Source organism: Alosa pseudoharengus, unplaced genomic scaffold, assembly GCF_046254945.1.
Source record: "Alosa pseudoharengus isolate Yale_2024_CS ecotype anadromous, Long Island Sound unplaced genomic scaffold, YU_APseudo_1.1 YU_APseudo_1.1_scf_2, whole genome shotgun sequence".
NCBI classification, from domain to species: domain Eukaryota; kingdom Metazoa; phylum Chordata; class Actinopteri; order Clupeiformes; family Clupeidae; genus Alosa; species Alosa pseudoharengus.
In genome coordinates, this window is record NW_027468663.1 from 49,043,776 (window position 1) to 49,062,861 (window position 19,086).

Below are 19,086 nucleotides of genomic sequence, written 5' to 3' on the forward strand. Positions count from 1 at the left end.
GCATAATATAGCGTGTGGATTGCAGGGGCATAGCATAATATAGCGTGTGGATTGAGGGGCATAGCCTAATATAGTGTGTGGATTGCTGGGGCATAGCATAATATAGCGTGTGGACTGCTCGGGCATAACGTGACCCTGTGGTGACTGTTATTCAGCCACTTCGAATGACAACATCAGATGCATCATGCCAACATCAACACTGGGTACGTCAACAGGTCCTCCACTACTCATCAGAGAAACTGATTCTACAATTCTACTGATTCTTTACTTATCCACTGTACAGCACTTTGGTCAGTTTATGCTGTGTTTAAATGTGCTTTATAAATTAAATTTACTTACTTACTACAAATCCCCACACACGCTACAATATGCTAACCTGACTCTCGCCAGATGAATTTCGTTCTGACTCTCACCAGATGAATTTCGTTCTGACTCTCACCAGATGAATTTCGCTCCGCCTAGGCAAGTCAGGTTAACAATATGCTGCTATGGTATCAGCTCCACTGAAAGGCCTATTCAGAAAACATTTTGTACCTCAACATATGTGCCTTTTTATTCATGCTCTTATGCATCCACACTCCTCTTCATTTTTCCACATTCTCCTACCAAAGCATTGGCATAAGACCTTTTCTCCAGATCATCTGGCTCTTTCCTTGGCTGCCCGTTGCACATCAGCCATCCACCCAGAGACTGTTCCTCTGGCCCGGCCGTCCGAGAGCCCTCTCATCACAGGGGCGTGCATAGCTATTAAGCGAACTGTCAACATGGCTGATTGAGTGTCCACTGCTGAATGAAACCGAGTGAGATGTGATGGCGTGACCCCTGGATGGGGTCGCCAGACAGCGTATGAATAAACGATGAGGATGATAAGGTCGTGCGACCCGCCGGCCCACCCTGTGAAGCCCAATGCAGAGCTCAGACCACGGCTTCTAGAGACTTCCAGTCCAACACCTTCACATCAGCACTCAGCATGACTCTGCTGAGTCACCATCTCCTCTCACGTTGCCCTCCACTATGACCCTCTATCAAACCATTCATTTGGGGCCCCAAAAGTCACAACAAGGAGTCATCATTTGATGAAACATTCAAGGAGACATCATTTGATGAGAGGTGCATTATTGTTCAGCACATTAGTCATGCACACACTGCATGTACACGTCTGTTCAAAGACTTTGAAACACTTTATTGTATGGTTACTGATTTTGCAATACCATGTTCACAACGTGCTTTCTTCAACTAAACACAAACTACAAAACGATTGTATTAAAAGATTGGATGCATATGCGTTTATCTGGGTGAGCCCACTGTCCTTGTCTCACAAATGGGCATGACGGACAGTCATGGGAGGGACAGCAGGAGAGGAATGGCGCCTTTACCTTCATACAGCCAGTCGCTCAGACCGTTGAACACAACACCCTCCTCCCCAGTGGACACCAAGCGGATGGTTCTGTCATTCACCGCTGCTCGATAGTAAATGTTGTTCTCAAAGATGAAAATCTGCAGAAAGACAAGGTCATCGTTTCAGTTCATTTTGTCGAGGCTGTCTTTGTCATCATTATACAAACTTTCTTCAGGGATGTTGGGTCTTTGATTTGATGTGAAAGACACTATTGTATGCTGTCAGAAAAACAGACATCCTCCTCCTACGGATCTGTGAACCCCAATGGGTAACACTTTACTTGACAGTATCGACATAAGAGTGACATGACACTGTCATGACACATGAAACCTAACCCTAACTCTAACCGCTAACCCTAACTCTAAACCTAACCCTAAACCTAACCCTTATCCTAACCCTAACTTGTTATGACAAAAACTGAATGTCACTTAATAAGAGAAGCGTTATGTCATAAACGTTTATGATTTGTTTATGGCACGTTCATGACAGTGTCATGTCACTCTTACACTGTCAATTAAAGTGTAACCCAACAACAAGGTTTATGTAACTGACCAAACACACAAGTAAGGTACTGTATGTTGTCATTCAAGTTGTGTCTTCCACCTGTGAAGCCAATTACAAAATCAAATATTGGAGGGTTATATGTAGTGCTAAAGAGTGGTCACTTGGGGCTCTGTAATACCTTCAGATCATTTCAACTGTTAATGTCACTGTGTACATACTTTTAAAAATGAATTGTGCAAGCTAAATCTACGACAGTCCTAGATACTATCTAACATTACCTTCCATACCAAGGTCATGATGCTTTTCTCAAAGCTACCTGACAGCATACCAATCAACTAACCACCACAATGAAATCTGTATACTTAGTGTATATAACTGCTTAGGTGATACAGCATTTTGATTATGTGCAGGCAATCTACTTCACCAGTTCATCTGATCTATCATTTTCTCCGAGCAACAGCAGAGCACCCCTTATCTGTTACACTGTGACAATAACCCAGCAGAAAACAGTGTGTGAGGTTACACTGTGACAATAACCCAGCAGAAAACAGTGTGTGAGGTTACACTGTGACAATAACCCAGCAGAAAACAGTGTGTGAGGGTAAAGTGTGATCCATCTGCTACATGGCTTTGGTCCACATGAAGACAGCTCTCACACACTGCTGGCCCTGGATCATCACAGGCATAACACAGCCATTACATAAGTCTCAAAGTAACCGTTTCAAGGCTGACAAGCTGACAGGCAACGAGTGCCATCTGTGGTGCTATATGTGTGTGTGTGTATGTGTGTGTGAGTGAGTGTGAGTGTGTGTGTGTGTGTGAGTGGACACGTGTGCACATGTGGTTCCACATGTGTGTGTGTGTGTGTGTAAGTGTGCATGTTCGCATCTCTTTCTCTCTCTCTCTGTATGTGTGTGTGTGTGTGCGTGTATGTAGGAGTGTTGCTTGATGGCAGGCACACATCCAGAGCTGTGGGCTCCCAGATTGACGTCCCTCTATGCCAGCTGGGGATCTGTACCACTGAAGTTTGGGAGCCTGAGCTGCTATAAAGGGTTTAAGGTTGAGAACGGATACTACCCATATAACCAGCATTGCACAGACCAGCTTATTGATAAAATTGAACATGGAGGCCCCAGCTGTGGCGCAACTGGCTGGGGCACCTGCACCGTACGTTGGCGACCCGGGTTTGATTCCCGCCCTGTGGTCCTTTCCGGATCCCACTCCCACTTGCTTCCTGTCATTCTCTACTGTCCTATCAAACTTAAAGACATAAAAAGCCCCAATATATATATATATATATATATATATATATATATATATAAAGAAATAAATTGAACATGGATTTTATTGCAGTTGCTTTGTTGAAAATGGTCTTCAAAAATAATGACTTTCTGGCCAAACTAGGATGATAATTGTGGATATAACTTTGTGTTTTGATTTGGCTTTGAAACCCTCCTGCAGGCAGGGAAAGTACATACAGTATAACCACAAGAGAGATTCAAGCTTATTGACACATTTCCCCTGTAGCTTTCCCCCTTATTTTCTTTTCTGCATAACTGAGAGAATGAGGAGGCCGACACAGCTCAGTGGTTTCATGAGGGTTTCTCTGACAATGAGAGATGAGGCAGAATAGCTTTCAAGGGATGCAACATGCCCTGACATGGGGGGCTATAATGAAACACCCTTGTCGTGGGCACTCACAGATAGGGCTGTGCGGGGTGCTGTGGCTGTTGGCATGCTGTCACGCTACGAAACAGCCTCCCCAGGTAGAGATGTGACACCTCACCAGACGCTGCCTTACATATGTAGTTGTGTCAGCAAAATTCCAGAAGCAAATTACCAACAGAATGAACTGGAGTCATTTCAATTTTGATTTTCAGTTTTCAATTCAAGCTTGGTTTTTTCCGACCTTGCACACAGACAGGGACAGAGTACACACTTTATACTAGACCTACCAACAACTGTGGTTTGATGTGTCTAGGAGACTGCAAAGGACAGCTTTTTCAAACAACAAATAACTTCCTCTTTCAAACAAGACAATTTCACCACCTGTTTACCTGTAATGAAGGCAAAAAAGACTCCAGGTGCTTGAAGACAAAACAACTGTCAGGATCTGGATTGGACTGATGATTTTGTGCCACCCTGGTGGCCATTTTGTGATTGTCCTGTGTTTGGTTCTGCCTGTTCCCTTTGTGCTTACCTGCCTGTCACCTGTCTTTGTCTCCGCCCCATTTGGTCTGTGCTTCCTGTCTTGTTAGTTTTCCCTCCCTTTCTGCTTCCACACCTGTTCCCCGTTATTGTCTCGTTGGTTTCGTCCAGTCCTCTGTCTTTCTGTTAATTGGTCGGTGCATTTCTACCCCCCTGTTTCTCTGTCCTTTGTCGGATCGTCTCTCTGTTCACCCTGTCGTAGTCCTGTCCGTTGGTGAGGGTTATCGTTCAATAAAGTGTGTTTTTTGAAATTCTGCCTGGAGGAGTCTTGTACTTGGGTCCAGTCCGGCATTACCTGACAACAACAGCCCTGACACCAGGATTGGAACATCTTTGATGGCCTCATTTTCCAACTAGAATCTTAAAAAATAAGCAAGCTCAAAATATTTGGTGGTTCAGCCCCTCATGGGAATAAACTGTTGGCTTGTTACAATCAATTAACTAAGTGTTTTTTTTTATCAGGACCTTTTGAATTAACTTGATCTTTTAATCATAAAATTAAACTGAATTAATTTAAAATCTTTAATAAACAACGACCACAACAACAACAACAACACTGTGGCCCTTTCAACTAGCTGCAATCTCCATGGGGGCCTCAAGGCCACATGGCCACCATGGGAGTGGATGGAGAGGCATTCAGTGAGTGGTAGTGCAGCAATTAGCAGTAGGAGGAGATGTAGAGAGGGGAACAGTTCCTGCTGATTCATGAATCAGACATGAATGTCAGCTTTCACATGAGAGAAAAAGGCAGCATGGCAAAATCAAGCAAGAGAGAGGAGACACGGGCGGGAGAAAAAAAAAGAAGTAAGTAAGCTCCTGCCGGAAGGACAGATGAAAGGAGTTCATCAAAGCCACCTGAAAGGGAGTGAAAGAGGCTGAGGTGTGTGTGTGTGTGTGTGTGTGTGTACCCGCATGTACGCTCATAATGCAGACACATGTATGTGTTTGGACATGAGAGAAATAGAGAAAGTACAGTTAAGAACAAAATTATTCTTAACCCTGGCAAATACTGATTTAATGTTGATTTCCTCTTGACCAATATGATTGTTCTGATGAAAAATGACACTGCCACATGCCACGTGTTTTCATCTTTTTAACATTTTTATGAAAATTTCTTCATTTTTCATGTTAAATGAAAACCACACCTGCAAACGTGTCACCTTTTGGCTACAGTCACCGTTTCTATGTTAACCAGGGTAGTTGAAGTGAATAGGGTTTTGTATGTTGTCACCTTGTTCACTACTCCAGAGTTTGCAGGTCTGGAAAACGCTTCCTTTTTTGATTCCATGTTTCTACCACATTGTCTTACAACCTTTAGCCATGTGGCAGTGTCATTTTCAATCATTACAAACATATTGGTCAACTGTAACTAAATTCACTGTATGAACTGTATTAACCTCTATGTCACAGTCTTTTCACTCCCCTTCTTGCTTCCTTCTCTTCTAGCACACAAACACCACTCTCTTTCTTCCTCTCTCTCTAGCGCACAAACACCACTCTCTTTCTTCCTCTCTCTCTAGCGCACAAACACCACTCTCTTTCTTCCTCTCTCTCTAGCGCACAAACACCACTCTCTTTCTTCCTCTCTCTCTAGCACACAAACACCACTCTCTTTCTTCCTCTCTCTCTAGCACACAAACACCACTCTCTTTCTTCCTCTCTCTCTAGCGCACAAACACCACTCTCTTTCTTCCTCTCTCTCTAGCGCACAAACACCACTCTCTTTCTTCCTCTCTCTCTAGCGCACAAACACCACTCTCTTTCTTCCTCTCTCTCTAGCGCACAAACACCACTCTCTTTCTTCCTCTCTCTCTAGCGCACAAACACCACTCTCTTTCTTCCTCTCTCTCTAGCGCACAAACACCACTCTCTTTCTTCCTCTCTCTCTAGCGCACAAACACCACTCTCTTTCTTCCTCTCTCTCTAGCGCACAAACACCACTCTCTTTCTTCCTCTCTCTCTAGCGCACAAACACCACTCTCTTTCTTCCTCTCTCTCTAGCGCACAAACACCACTCTCTTTCTTCCTCTCTCTCTAGCGCACAAACACCACTCTCTTTCTTCCTCTCTCTCTAGCGCACAAACACCACTCTCTTTCTTCCTCTCTCTCTAGCGCACAAACACCACTCTCTTTCTTCCTCTCTCTCTAGCGCACAAACACCACTCTTTTTTTTCCTCTCTCTCTCTCTCACTCTCCCTGGGGTGCTGCGGAGCGGGTGACCTTCAGTGCAGTGTCTATGTATGGTGTGTTGTCTAACTCCTGTTGTCTGCCCTGTCACTGTAGACTAACTGCCCTTGGCAGATGGAGAGAGCTGTGGCTGTTTCTCTCCACACCACCCCCCCCCCCAACACCTGATGCTCCGACCCAGAACGCTCCACACCAGGAGAGCACCTCGCACTCCTCACCCCCTCGCAGGCTCTGCCCCCAACAGTCCGTGGTGAGGCCAAGGGGGAGAATAAACGGTTCGTTATTATGGCGATCTGATGACGGGCGAGAGTGCGTCAGAGCTGTTGTGGCACCTCGCGCCACGGTCCGGCGCTCTGGAGCCGTGCCGGCACAGAACCATCTGCCGCGGCGTGGGTTGCCTTGGCACCGCGGCCCACTGACAGGTGTTGCCGAGGCCTGGTCACTTGAGCACTCCTGGCCCTGAAGTTGCCCTGACCGTGGCACGGCTACAGCTCACGTCCCACATGACACGCCAACATAGCTCACTGATTCGCTGACATACTGATACATGGGGAACTGCCCACTCTGCATCCATGCCCTCATTTGTAAGGTGGGACTTAGCCAGAAAGGGGTTATGGCTTCTTCTCTGTGGGCGAGTAGTTTAAAGGTTTAAAAGGTGTTTAAAAGTGTGTAAAGGTGGTTTAGTTTGTGCTAAAAATGGGGGACTCACCAGCTGTTGGCCCTTGGGACCCCACCCTGCATACTGCAGTTTGCTGTTGTGCACTTCTGATGGGTTCAGGGGATGGACGTCTCTGGAGGAGCACAAAAAAGTCAGTCTTTCTTCCTCCGTCTCATTCACATTCATTCTTTATGAATACGTATGAGGAAGGCTCTGTGTGAAATGGAATAAATCTGCTTTTTAAGACATTTGGTGGCATAAAGGCATTGAGGCATCAAAACAATTTAAATATCTATATAATATCGTCCATTTAAGTGAAAGTCCAAACACACAGTGGAAGCCTTTGAGGCAAACTATTCTATTCAATATAAGGCTCTTCAGGGACATTGATTGTAGACTTGATGGTTTGTGGACAGGCTATTTTAAATTCCACCAGGGGGCAGTGTAAGTAAAATTGTCATTGCTTTTAGAATAAAGGAGTGCAGTGACTATTACAGGAAAGGAGGACTATCAATTGTCATGTTTTTAGTAATGAAATTTACTGATAAAAGACAAAAAACATATCCTCAAAACATGTTGACTAAGCAAGACATAGCACATACAGGCATTACTAATCAACAAATACATGGTGGAATAAGACCCACTGGAAGTCTGTAGGCATTACTAATCAACAAATACATGGTGGAATAAGACCCACTTGAAGTCTGTACATGGTGGAATAAGACCCACTGGAAGTCTGTAGGCAGTACTAATCAACAAATACATGGTGGAATAAGACCCACTGGAAGTCTGTAGGCAGTACTAATCAACAAATACATGGTGAAATAAGACCCACTGGAAGTCTGTATCGAACACTACTGGGTTGGAGCTGGCTACTTACGGGGTGGACAGGCTACAGATGATGTAGTCAGCCTTGTGGGAGTGCTGATAGATCTGAAAAGATACAGAGGAGAACATTGCATTATGTAACAGTGCACTACTATTGCACACCTTTAAGTATCTACTAGAAAATATAAAACATAAAGTAGTAAAAATAGTATGAAATAAAGAAAGAAACTCACAGGCTCAATGTTTAAGGCCAACAACACATGTGTCAGGTCAGGGGACACCTGGTACTGGCTTGCTGAATGTCTCTTCTACAAAGCGAAAAAAAACCCACAAATGTCATAGTTTTATCATTTCAAATTTCAAGTTATTTTCACATAGTAATCTGTGGTTTGACTGTAATTTGTCTGAACATGGTCACAACAGCAGAAACAGACCCACAGCCCAGAGCAACAGACACAGTGTCACGGTAACTCACAAACATGCTGCTCTCCACCAACACATCTGTCCTGTTGGTCTCCACGTTGAGTTTGACCAGGTCCCCAGATCGCGTGCGGTACAGCACCTCATTGTCTGCGACAGAAACAGTAGCCAGGTGATGAATGACTCATTCATCATTTTAGCATAAACTTCAACATCCGTCTCAGGGCTTTTGCCAACATTTGAATTTCATTTTACGTTTGGTCTTCTTCAGCCAGGAAGAATAGCAATACGGACTTCTGTCATTTTCATAAACACAAAAAAGACTCAGAATGCAATTGACAACCATTCACTGTTCTGAAAGCAACTGTTTCTGTGGCCTTGTGGTTCAGTCATTTGATATTCACTATGGCAAGAGTACAGTACCCAGAGTACACTATGCAGTGCCTCCTTTAGAACTCTTCCACTGTGTTCCAGGAAGCATTTCAGTTAGTTGCATTGTTTGGAACAACTTGCCAAGGGCACTTTGCCAGAGCGTGCAATGAGTTGTCCGTCTTTTAATAATATGCACAACTGAATATTCATCCATTTCAGGACTACAGTGCCTGTTTAAACACACAAATGCAGCTGCTACTCTTATTCATTTGGGCTGGGAGATGCCCCAGCCTGGGCGGCCGACACACAGGGAAGAGATGGCACCGCGGAGAATAGTCGAGATGAGGGACGGCTTTAAATGGGTGATCAAGGCCGCGCTGTGGGAGGGAGTGGGCGAGAGGAATGGGGCTGTGTCCCAGGGGCCCACTTCGCCTTAAATCGCCACGGCGCCTGGCATCCACAAGAGAATTTTAGAATCAGCATAGCTGGGCCACACTTTTAAATTGGGTTACACAATAAAAAAAATTCAATGCATGGATATGAGGTGGGTGAGTGGGGGTATTTAATGCCATTTTTCTTAGTCTTTTTCTAATGAGACTGTTTCTGTTTCTAAATGTCTTTTTTAAATGCATTTGTTGCTATTGTTCAGAAAGCAGTGAAAGTGTTCTTCATACACAGTTGAAATGGCATCTCCTGCACTCTGTTCTAGCAGTATGCAATAACCCCCACACCAAATTAACTATTCCTACGCAACTCACATTTCAGCAAATCACCCACCGACCTCCTAATGATATAATAATGGACATGCAGCACAGTTATTTACGGTGGCAGTCCATTATAATCACCAACTCCATAATCCAATACACACAAAGCAAAGAGCCAGTGGACTACTGTCGACGTACTGGAGGTAGATCTAATGGTCTTCTGGTCTCTACTCTCATTGTCTTTTGTGTTACCAACATTTTTAATACACTTTTTTTTTGTTAATTTACTCTTTATTTGTTTTCACCAATATTTAGTTTGACCAAGTATTTTTTTCACCTTATTACTAACCTTCTAGTCTGAACAACATCTGTTTGGCTGACAACATTGACTGAGGCTTTTGCGATTAAGATTTTTTTTTTAATACACAGCCACTGAAAGTAAAGATGATGGTGGACCAAGAGGGGGACCAGAAATGGCAAATCACCAGTAGGGTGCAGAATAATATCCAAGGCAGGACCAATATGCAAGGTCTGTTTTTGCCATTTGGACATGGTTAATGCAATCATACATGTAAAACTGGTCTACCTTTCAGTAGACCCAGGCACACTTGGTATACAGACCACACACAAAGTATTAATAGAGCACATTGACAAACTCACTACATTTGCTAATGACTTTCTGAGACATGGGCATGCTAATCTGGAAATAGTCAATGCTAATGGAACATGCTAATGGGGGTTACATGAGGCCTTGCCCAGCTCTTGTGAGGCACTGCTGGGTATGTTTAGAGGCAGGAAGCTCTTGCGGTTAATTATCTTGACCCATCTGCTTTGGAGATTGTCCTTTGGCCTGCACAAACTTGACTGGTGCCAGACATTTCCTCTGACTTTTTAAGCAGCTTATTAACTTGCACATAATTATATTCTCTCAGGCATCATTTTGGTGGAGCAATGACAGTGTTTTGTTTTTATTTGTTGTAATAGAAATAACCCTCAAGGTATATGAAATTAATTTAATGTAATTGATATTTACATGATCTCTAAAAAAATACATGATCTGCCAATTTCCATGATTTGTAAATGACTTGGCTTATAAGTTATAGATAACTAGTCTACTAGTGTCAATCATTAGGTGCTCTTGCATAGTAGTGAGTAACCCCCTTTTGTCATTCCAACAACACTTGAAAGAGCTGTCTCCTGTTCTGTTGTTGTACAATCAGAGAAGACAAAGACATCAGAGAGTTTCTCTCGGAACAGAACCGCCCACTCCAGGGTTGAAGGTCCCCATCTGTGTGTTTAATTTATTTTCAATCAGCTTTAAGTCAGGGGACTAGGACAGTCACGGGCACGGCCCCTCAGGCCCTCAACAGAAAATTAACAACAGGGGTTGAGCTCTTTTCAGCATAGGGGCAATTCCACGGAAAATTGACTTTTTGTCACATCCATAACGCCAGTGAAATGCCTTGGCATTTGTATGATGTGAATGATAACATTCTTTTTTTGTGCATTTTTTCTCATGTACAGTACATTCTTCAGCCAAAAATAGCAAATGCTCAAATTTCATGTAATCATTCACATCATACCATACCATCACATTTTATTAGCGTTATGGATGTTACAAAAAATGTAATTTTCCATGGAATTGCCCATAGCCATATTTGTAACAAAACTATCTTTTATACTAATGCATTAATACCAATGCATACCAACTAACGCTAATCTATTGAAGTGAGCAAAACATTAAGCTCATTTAATGTCACGTAACACCATGTCACACACAAGAATGATGGGTGAGTGTTCAGACGAAGAAGTTCTTAGTGCATGAATTTCTTTAAAGAAATTTCTATGAGACTTGATTGTCTGCCTTGTACATAATAGGCCCCAGCGACTTCCACCTAAATCTCCAACACAAAGTGGTGACGTTTCATTTGGAGAAGGGCAGTGATGACAGAGATGGTTTGCGTCACAGTTAGTCTTTGTTCAGGTTCACCTGTTTTTTAGTGGTCATTTCAAAGTCCGAGATTTGCATATGAAGGATTAAAGAACCATGTTTCCGGTTCATAGCTTTGTTGCACCAGATTTACCATTCTATGTCAATAGTCAATCTCTATGCTTCTCTAGATGTTAAATAAAATGCTACCAATAACTGACTCCTGCTACATTGCACTGTGCGTGTCAATAAATTAGCAAATATTCACAAACAGAATACTAGAAGTGAACAATTGCAAAAGGCAATAGCACACAGAGACTGTACAGTCTGTTCTAGTTTTTGATTGCAAGAGTGAAAAGGAGAGTGACGAAAAATAAAAGATATAGAAAAGAGAGTGTCTCTGCATGGAGCTTCTGCTTCTTAAAGCCACATTTAAATGAGGATTTATGCTCGAGGTGCTTCAGAAATACCTGCCTGAGATCGGCGATGAGAATTTTAATGGTGTCAAATGGCACAATCTCTCCTCAGACGAGTGCGGGCTGATAAGTGGCGGGTTGAGCACTCAGGAAGACTGCGCTCCGCTTAAGGAGGAGACGAGGAAGGAAAGGTCGCCTAATCCACAGGCACTCACCGGTAAGCCACGTGGCCTCGGGATCGTGGATTTCAAGGTCTTTGCTGAAGACGTGGTCCACGGTTATCTTCTTCTTCAGCGCCAGGCTGTCGTCCACATCTACAGGTGAGAAGGAAGGACATTAACAGTGCTGGGTCAGCCTGACTTTCTAAGCTCATATGGCTTAATGACAAAGCAGATAATAATAATATGGATTGTATTGGATTCTTGGGTCAAAGAAACATCATTAGTACTGTGTAGCACTATATCTGCAGACAGCAGGTCTCCCCCACCTACGTTATGAAAACTGAAATAACTCACTAAATGTCTTAATCTTAAAAAAATAACTCCTGACTTAAGAAGCGTAAAATGCATAAAATAAATCACACATCAAACATCTTCAGACTTCTATGCAAGGGCAGCATGTCACATGGTGCAGTAATGGAATTTCGAAGAAGACTGCTCAGCTGTGACTGTGTGAAAGAAGAGTACTTGTAGTCTGTGAGAGTTCTGAGAGTGAGTGGTTGAACCCACCACCACCTTTCTAGAATAGTTAGGTAACTCACGCTTTTACCCCCCCCCCCCCCCCCCCAGACAGACAGACAGACAGACAGACAGACAGACAGACAGACAGACAGACAGACAGACAGACAGGCGGACACAGACACGGACACACACACACACACACACACCGACACACACGCGCACACACACAATACATGCACAAACACGCCACCATCTCTCTTTTGTCTGTGATAGAAAATGACTGCAAATACCAGATCAAAAGGAAAAGAGGATAGGCACCATGTGAGGCTCACTCCTCTCTAGGCTGACTATCGATCTGCCTGCATCGATCCAAATCAGCAAGGACTTTTACAGGGTTTAAGGCCTCAAGCTCCCAACCCAGCCCAGTGCAATTGGCTGACACTGCCAAGGGGCACTAGGTCTGGCAAGCCCATGACAGCGATCAAGAGAGAGAGAAAGAGAGAATTCAACCCTACAGAGCCAGGTCAAAGACAGTGGGCTCTGAATCAGTCTAATTCTATAAAAAACCTGCTGTGTTCCAAATGGAGTTTTGGAGCTACTTCATTACAGGGCGAGTGGGCTGAGATCTGCATAAATCACATAGAGAAAAGTGAAATCATGATTGCTTTACAATTGCATATCTAAGCAGCTAATTGGGAAAACCTGGCAAATGAACAAGAGAGAAAAACACTCAAACAGACTGCAGAGGCATTTCTGATGTAGTGCCAGTTTAAAGAATGACCAGATCAGCTGTGGTTTCATAATGTACACTAAATGAAACCGCACCGTCATTATCTACATTAAAGTCATATTAGCTCCTCAGAAGAACCTGGATAATAACCCATCATCCTCTCTGCAATACCATTGGCTCAAAACTGGTGTGTGTGTGTGTGTGTGTGTGTGTGTGTGTGTGTGTGTGTGTGTGTGTGTGTGAAAGACAGAGTGAGAGACAGGATTTCTGCTAGTATTTTTCCTTAACTCACAAAAACACTGCTGAGTGAATGTGTAAGCATGTCTGTGTGTGCATGCTGGTGTTTTTAATTGTGTGCTCTCTCTATACTGATATATCATGCCCACATGTTCTAATCTAGTGCTCTGAGCTAAGGCTCCTGTAGTGTGTCCCTTCCTGTGTGTTTGTACGCTTCATATCTGTATCTGTGACCAAAGGCCTAGATTCTCTTGCCACATGTTAGTCCATTACCTGTGATGCCACACTACTAGACAGGGTCAGGTCACTACCAAACATTTCTCAATTGATTCTATAGTACTTTTTCGCGTAAAATCCATTTCTGCTTGGGACATTTTTATATCACGCATAGTTAATGAGATAATTTGCATATTTGAATACATTAACGAATATTAATGCATAATAAAGAAATGTACTGATAATATGGCTGTAAATAGATAAGTTAATGGCTTTAGGCCCAAATAATATTCAAATTGTATTAAATATAACAAATGATCATACAAAAGTATGTTTTTAGATAGGATATTGCAGTTACATTATGCAAATTAGGTAATTTTTTACCTTTTTCGTTCATGTGCGACTTCACCTTTACAAGAACATCATAGCAAAGCAATTATGAATGTTTTTACTTAATTAGTGTAAATATACACTATGTTTACACTAATGTACTCAAATAATGTATTTAAATATGCAAATGATCTCATTAACTATGTGACCTTAATCAGATCATTCTGGGTTTTGCCCTGTCTATACATGTTGTTCTCCCCTCATTTTTCCCTCATCCTTCCCTGACGCTCCCGTCCCTGACACAAACACTTGAAATGTCTCTCTCATAATCTGTGGGCATTGTGGGCTGATGTAATGAGCACAGTGCAACTTCAGTGTCGCTACCTGAAGTTGCACTGTGCTCACTGTGCTCACGTGTGTGTGTGTGTGTGTGTGTGTGTGTGTGTGTGTGTGTGTGTGTGTATGTGTGTGTGTGTGTGTGTGTGTGCATGTGTGTGTGTGTGTGTGTGTAGGCCCTACTCGGGGTCAGCAGGATGACCGAGGTGACGATGAGCGAGCAGATGAAAAGGATGACCAGCAAGGCGATGGCGATCCCCTTCCAGTTCCTCTGAGGCGCATTGCTCCCCACCAGCTCCTGACAAACACACAAACACACAACAGACTGTCATCAGTGTGCCCTGGTTTTGGCCATAAAATCATGTGTCATATATAAAACACCACATCTTTGTTTTGGGGAAACTGAGGACATCCAATGTGCAGAATTTACTCCTCATTTTTAAATCACAGCACTGAAGTTCGTACCAGTCTGATACATTCTGCATCATTTCTGTACCTGGAAGCTGATTGTGATTTGACAGACATGGCACATTCACAGTTTTATAGGCCATGAAATATTACAAACTGATTGCTCAGCTGAGTGGATCTAGCCTGCTGGCATGCTGTGGTGCACATTGTAGTTCACATGACACCTCCATGCAGCACAAATTAAACTGTCAACACCAAGCATTCATACACAAGAATGGTTTTATCTAACTGTTCTTACAGCAGGATGCTTCAGAGAATTTGTTAGATTTTTTGGTAACAAATCTCTTATGAACAATGAGGGATTATTCATGAGACTCTTATGAACAATCACCTACTCTAATATTCTGATGACTCAATGCAATCACAATAAACAATGTTAATTCATTTTTTGTGTGTAATTAAATTGAATATTTGCCAGTACCCTTCTCCCATATGATTATGGGTATCTGTAAGACTAGGTTCAACCATATGCTGTTATGACCATAACCTCTGTAGTTCCAATAGCACAAGACACAAATGCCTCTGTACTTTCTATAAACAGACATGTTAATAGGAGGACTGATAAACAAGACAGCATATTTTCCATGGAACAAGAAGCACCCCTTTTAGGGACTGCTATTTGCACCTCCAGGTAGCCCACGAGGAGATATTGGTGCTTCTGGAGATGAAACATCAACCCTGATGAAACCGCTTTGCCAGGTTGTTCAGGCGGAGGCAACATAATGCAACATTGCCTCAGTATACTCAGTATAAGTGAAACAGAAATGTCACAAACATGGTAACATTATTCTCACCATACAAGCTTACTGAGGAGTTATGCATTTTTGTCCTCTCTGAGAAGACTGCAAAAAAGTCTAAAATCAAAAAACAATACTGGCTGGGTAAACGTTTTTCTTTCGGCCTCCGTCCCAACATATAGACCCTTTCAAGAGAGTTCCATTATCAGCATCATAGTTGGCCCCACAAGACTTCCTTTTTAACATTTCATATGTTATCTTAATGCAGAGGAAGTAGATTGGGGCCCAAATAGAACGTTCAAGTATTGTTTTTGTTTTTATTGTTGAAAGGGTCTATACACCTGTTGTTAAGGAACAGCCTGTGATCTCACGGACTGTTAGGGAGTGGTGAGGAAGTGACTGAAAAACTTCAAGGGTGTTTTGAGGCTACAGATTGGGATGCACTCTGTGAGCCCCATGGTGATGACATCAATTTCATGACTGATTGCATAACTGAGTACATCAATTTCTGTGTGGATAACATTGTGCCTACCAGGACAGTGCAGTGCTTCCCTAACAGCAAGCCATGGATAACCAGGGACCTAAAGGAGGTGCTTAACAGAAAGATGAGGGCCTTTAGGGATGGGAACAGAGAGCTACTGAGGAGTGTGCAGAAGGAAAATAAAGCTAAGGGAGAGCAAAGAGGCATATAGGAGGAAGCTGGAGAGTAAACTCCAGCAAAACAACATGAAGGATGTGTGGTTGGGAATGAAGACCATCACTGGGTTCAAAGCGAAAGGGGCCGAGGCTGAGGGAAACCTGAACAGAGCCAACAAGCTGAATGTGTTTTTTTAACAGGTTCAGCACAGGACCCCCTGCTTCCCCCTCCCACTTAACTCCACCACCCCTTCAGCTACATCCTCACACCTCCTCGACCCTCTCGATCACCACCATGGACTGCAACACAGCGCCATTAGCAACCTCCCCTGCATCAGGAAATACAGGGCCCTCCCCTACCTCCCCCATCAGCCTGTATGTTTCCAGGAGCCAGGTAAAGAGGCAGCTGGAGAGTCTGTGTCAGAACAAAGCTGCAGGCCCAGATGGCATAAGCCCCAGGGTCCTGAAGACCTGTGCAGAACAGCTATGCGGGATTCTACAGTGCCTATTCAACACCAGCCTGTGTCAGAGGAAGGTTCCAGTGCTGTGGAAAACATCATGCCTTGTTCCAGTACCCAAGAAGTCTTCTCCATCAGTCCTCAATGATTACAGACCAGTGGCATTAACATCACACTGCATGAAAGTGCTGGAGAGATTGGTGTTGGCACACCTCAGACCTCAGGTGACCACCTCAATGAACCCACTGCAATTTGCCTACCAACGTGAGGTTGGTGTTGAAGATGCCATCATCTACCTGCTTCAGCGAGCCCACAACCACCTGGATGAAGCTGGTAGTGCGGTGAGAATAATGTTCTTCGACTTCTCCAGTGCCTTCAACACACTACAGCCTGTTTTGCTAAGAGAGAAGCTACAAAGGATGCAGGTGGAGACATCCATAACATCATGGATTGTTGATTACCTTACGGAAAGACCACAGTTTGTACGGATGGGAGGATGTGTGTCCGAGAAGGTGGTTAGCAGCACAGGAGCACCGCAGGGGACTGTACTCTCTCCTTTCCTCTTCACATTATACACCTCGGACTTTCAGTACAACTCTGCAACCTGTCATCTGCAGAAATACTCTGATGACTCTGCAGTTGTAGGGTGTGTGAAGGATGGAGAGGAGGCTGAGTATAGATAACTGGTGAACAGCTTTGTGGCGTGGTGTGGAAACAACCACCTACTCTTAAATGTGGCCAAGACCAAAGCGATGGTAGTGGACTTTAGGAGGGCTAGGACAAAGTTGAACACGGTCTCCATCATGGGGGGTGGAGGTGGAGGTAGTGGAAAACTACAAATATCTGGGTGTACATCTAGATAACAAACTGGACTGGAAGTGCACAACACTGAGGCTGTTTATAGGAAGGGACAGAGCAGACTATACTTCTTGAGGAAGCTTAGGTCTTTTAATGTGTGCAGCAGGATGTTGAACATGTTTTACCAGTCTGCTGTTTCTACCATAGTACCATTTTCTTTGCAGCCATCTGCTGGGGTACCATCAGGGCAAATGACACCAAAAAACTTAACAAGTTGATTAAAAGAGATGGCTCTGTAATTGGAAGTACACTTGAACCCCTAGAGTTAGTTGTTGAGAGAAGGATGTTGCAAAAGCTCCTTAACATTATGGGTAACACCTCACATCCACTAAATTAACTACTGGTCAAACAACAGAGTGTTTTCAGCTGGAGGTTGCTCCAACTTTGCTGTAACAAGGACCGTTATAGAAAATCATTCCTTCCCACTGCCATAACTATTTACAACAACTCCCCTTTGTGCCGTGAGAGAAAATCTTATGCTGAGAGACAATGCAGTTTACAACCTCTTTAACAGAGACTATATCCAATTATCCAATTGTATATATCCAATATATCCAATTGTATTTATTTGCAATTGTATTTATTTGTATATAAATATGAATTTATATATCCAATTGTATTTATTTTTTAACTTGTATGTATGTTTATGTGTGATATGTTTATATTATTAATTGCTGCTGTAACACCATAATTTCCCTCTGGGGATGAATAAAGTAATCTATCTATCTATCTATCTATCTATCTATCTATCTATCTATCTATCTAAATATTTAATCTAGGAGAGAGAGGATAAGACATAACTCTCTAATCACACAGATTGAAACACGCACACTAAGCATGCATAACAAGCTTCAGATCAACAGGTTCTTTGCAGGAGAAGATGGAATGTCCCATTTAAACACCATCTTGTCAACGAGACATGCAATGTCTTAGAGGGCAAGCTAATGGGGGGCAGAGAAAGGCTACTGGAGGAGGGGGGGGGGGTCAGCCCCTGGGACCAGCTCATCTAGTAGGAGGCACAGAACTGTGCTCTTTGCTATTTTAGGGCAAAATCAGCTCGGAGCCAGAGCAGCCCGGGAGAAGTCAAGTGGGATTTAACGATGATAAAGTGAGTAGTCTGCAGTCTGATTTCCTCACGCTTGTCAGAAAAGGGGGCTGGTAGAATGTCTGTGACAGAGGAACACAAACACGCTTGTCCCTTTTCACTCCGAGCGCAGCAGGAGACATGCTCATTTCCAACATTGTTGATTACTGTGTAATATCACAAACAAGACTATACCTCAAAGTATAATCACAAGTATAAAACCAAAAGAAAACAGGAAACATACCATAAAAGAGTCCGGTAGAGTAAAACCAGCAGTGTGTCGAAAAGAAGTGAGGGACATGCTGTAGCCTACTTTAGGCTTTCATTCACACTATTTTGACCAGATGCCACTGGACAGACATGGACCAATCATCCTAAACACCGAACCAGCCCGTCATCAATCTCAGGCCTCCCCATCTCCACACATCATACCATTATCTAAACTTGTGTTCTGTCATTGAACACAACAATGCATGTCCCCTGGCAGTGCAGTGCCCACCTCCTGTGACAGCGACCCTGACAGTGTTCTGTGTTTTCCAGAAGCAGAGTATTAGATTGCTAAATGCATGCAAGCACAAGGACACTATCATTACCAAACAATAACTAGTGCTTACAAAGTGCCCTGGGAGGGGATGCAGACATCAATGGTTCTCCTCTCCTGGTCACACATAAACCAGTCATTCATAGACC

General features: G+C 43.3%; 1 protein-coding gene across 1 annotated transcript in view; it reads right to left on the reverse strand.

The window, feature by feature from the left end:
* The window catches only part of LOC143133563 (A-type potassium channel modulatory protein DPP6-like), a 32,702-nt gene extending 16,409 nt beyond the window's left edge, over positions 1 to 16,293 (reverse strand). The window contains exons 1-8 of the mRNA XM_076293318.1: positions 16,267 to 16,293; positions 14,339 to 14,453; positions 11,842 to 11,940; positions 8,260 to 8,354; positions 8,018 to 8,092; positions 7,837 to 7,889; positions 7,008 to 7,089; positions 1,377 to 1,497 (exon numbers count right to left, since the gene is read on the reverse strand). Coding sequence (XP_076149433.1) covers positions 1,377 to 1,497; positions 7,008 to 7,089; positions 7,837 to 7,889; positions 8,018 to 8,092; positions 8,260 to 8,354; positions 11,842 to 11,940; positions 14,339 to 14,453; positions 16,267 to 16,293 — 667 coding nt within the window. The remainder of the gene's footprint in view (positions 1 to 1,376; positions 1,498 to 7,007; positions 7,090 to 7,836; positions 7,890 to 8,017; positions 8,093 to 8,259; positions 8,355 to 11,841; positions 11,941 to 14,338; positions 14,454 to 16,266) is intronic.
* Between the last annotated feature and the right edge of the window lie 2,793 nt (positions 16,294 to 19,086).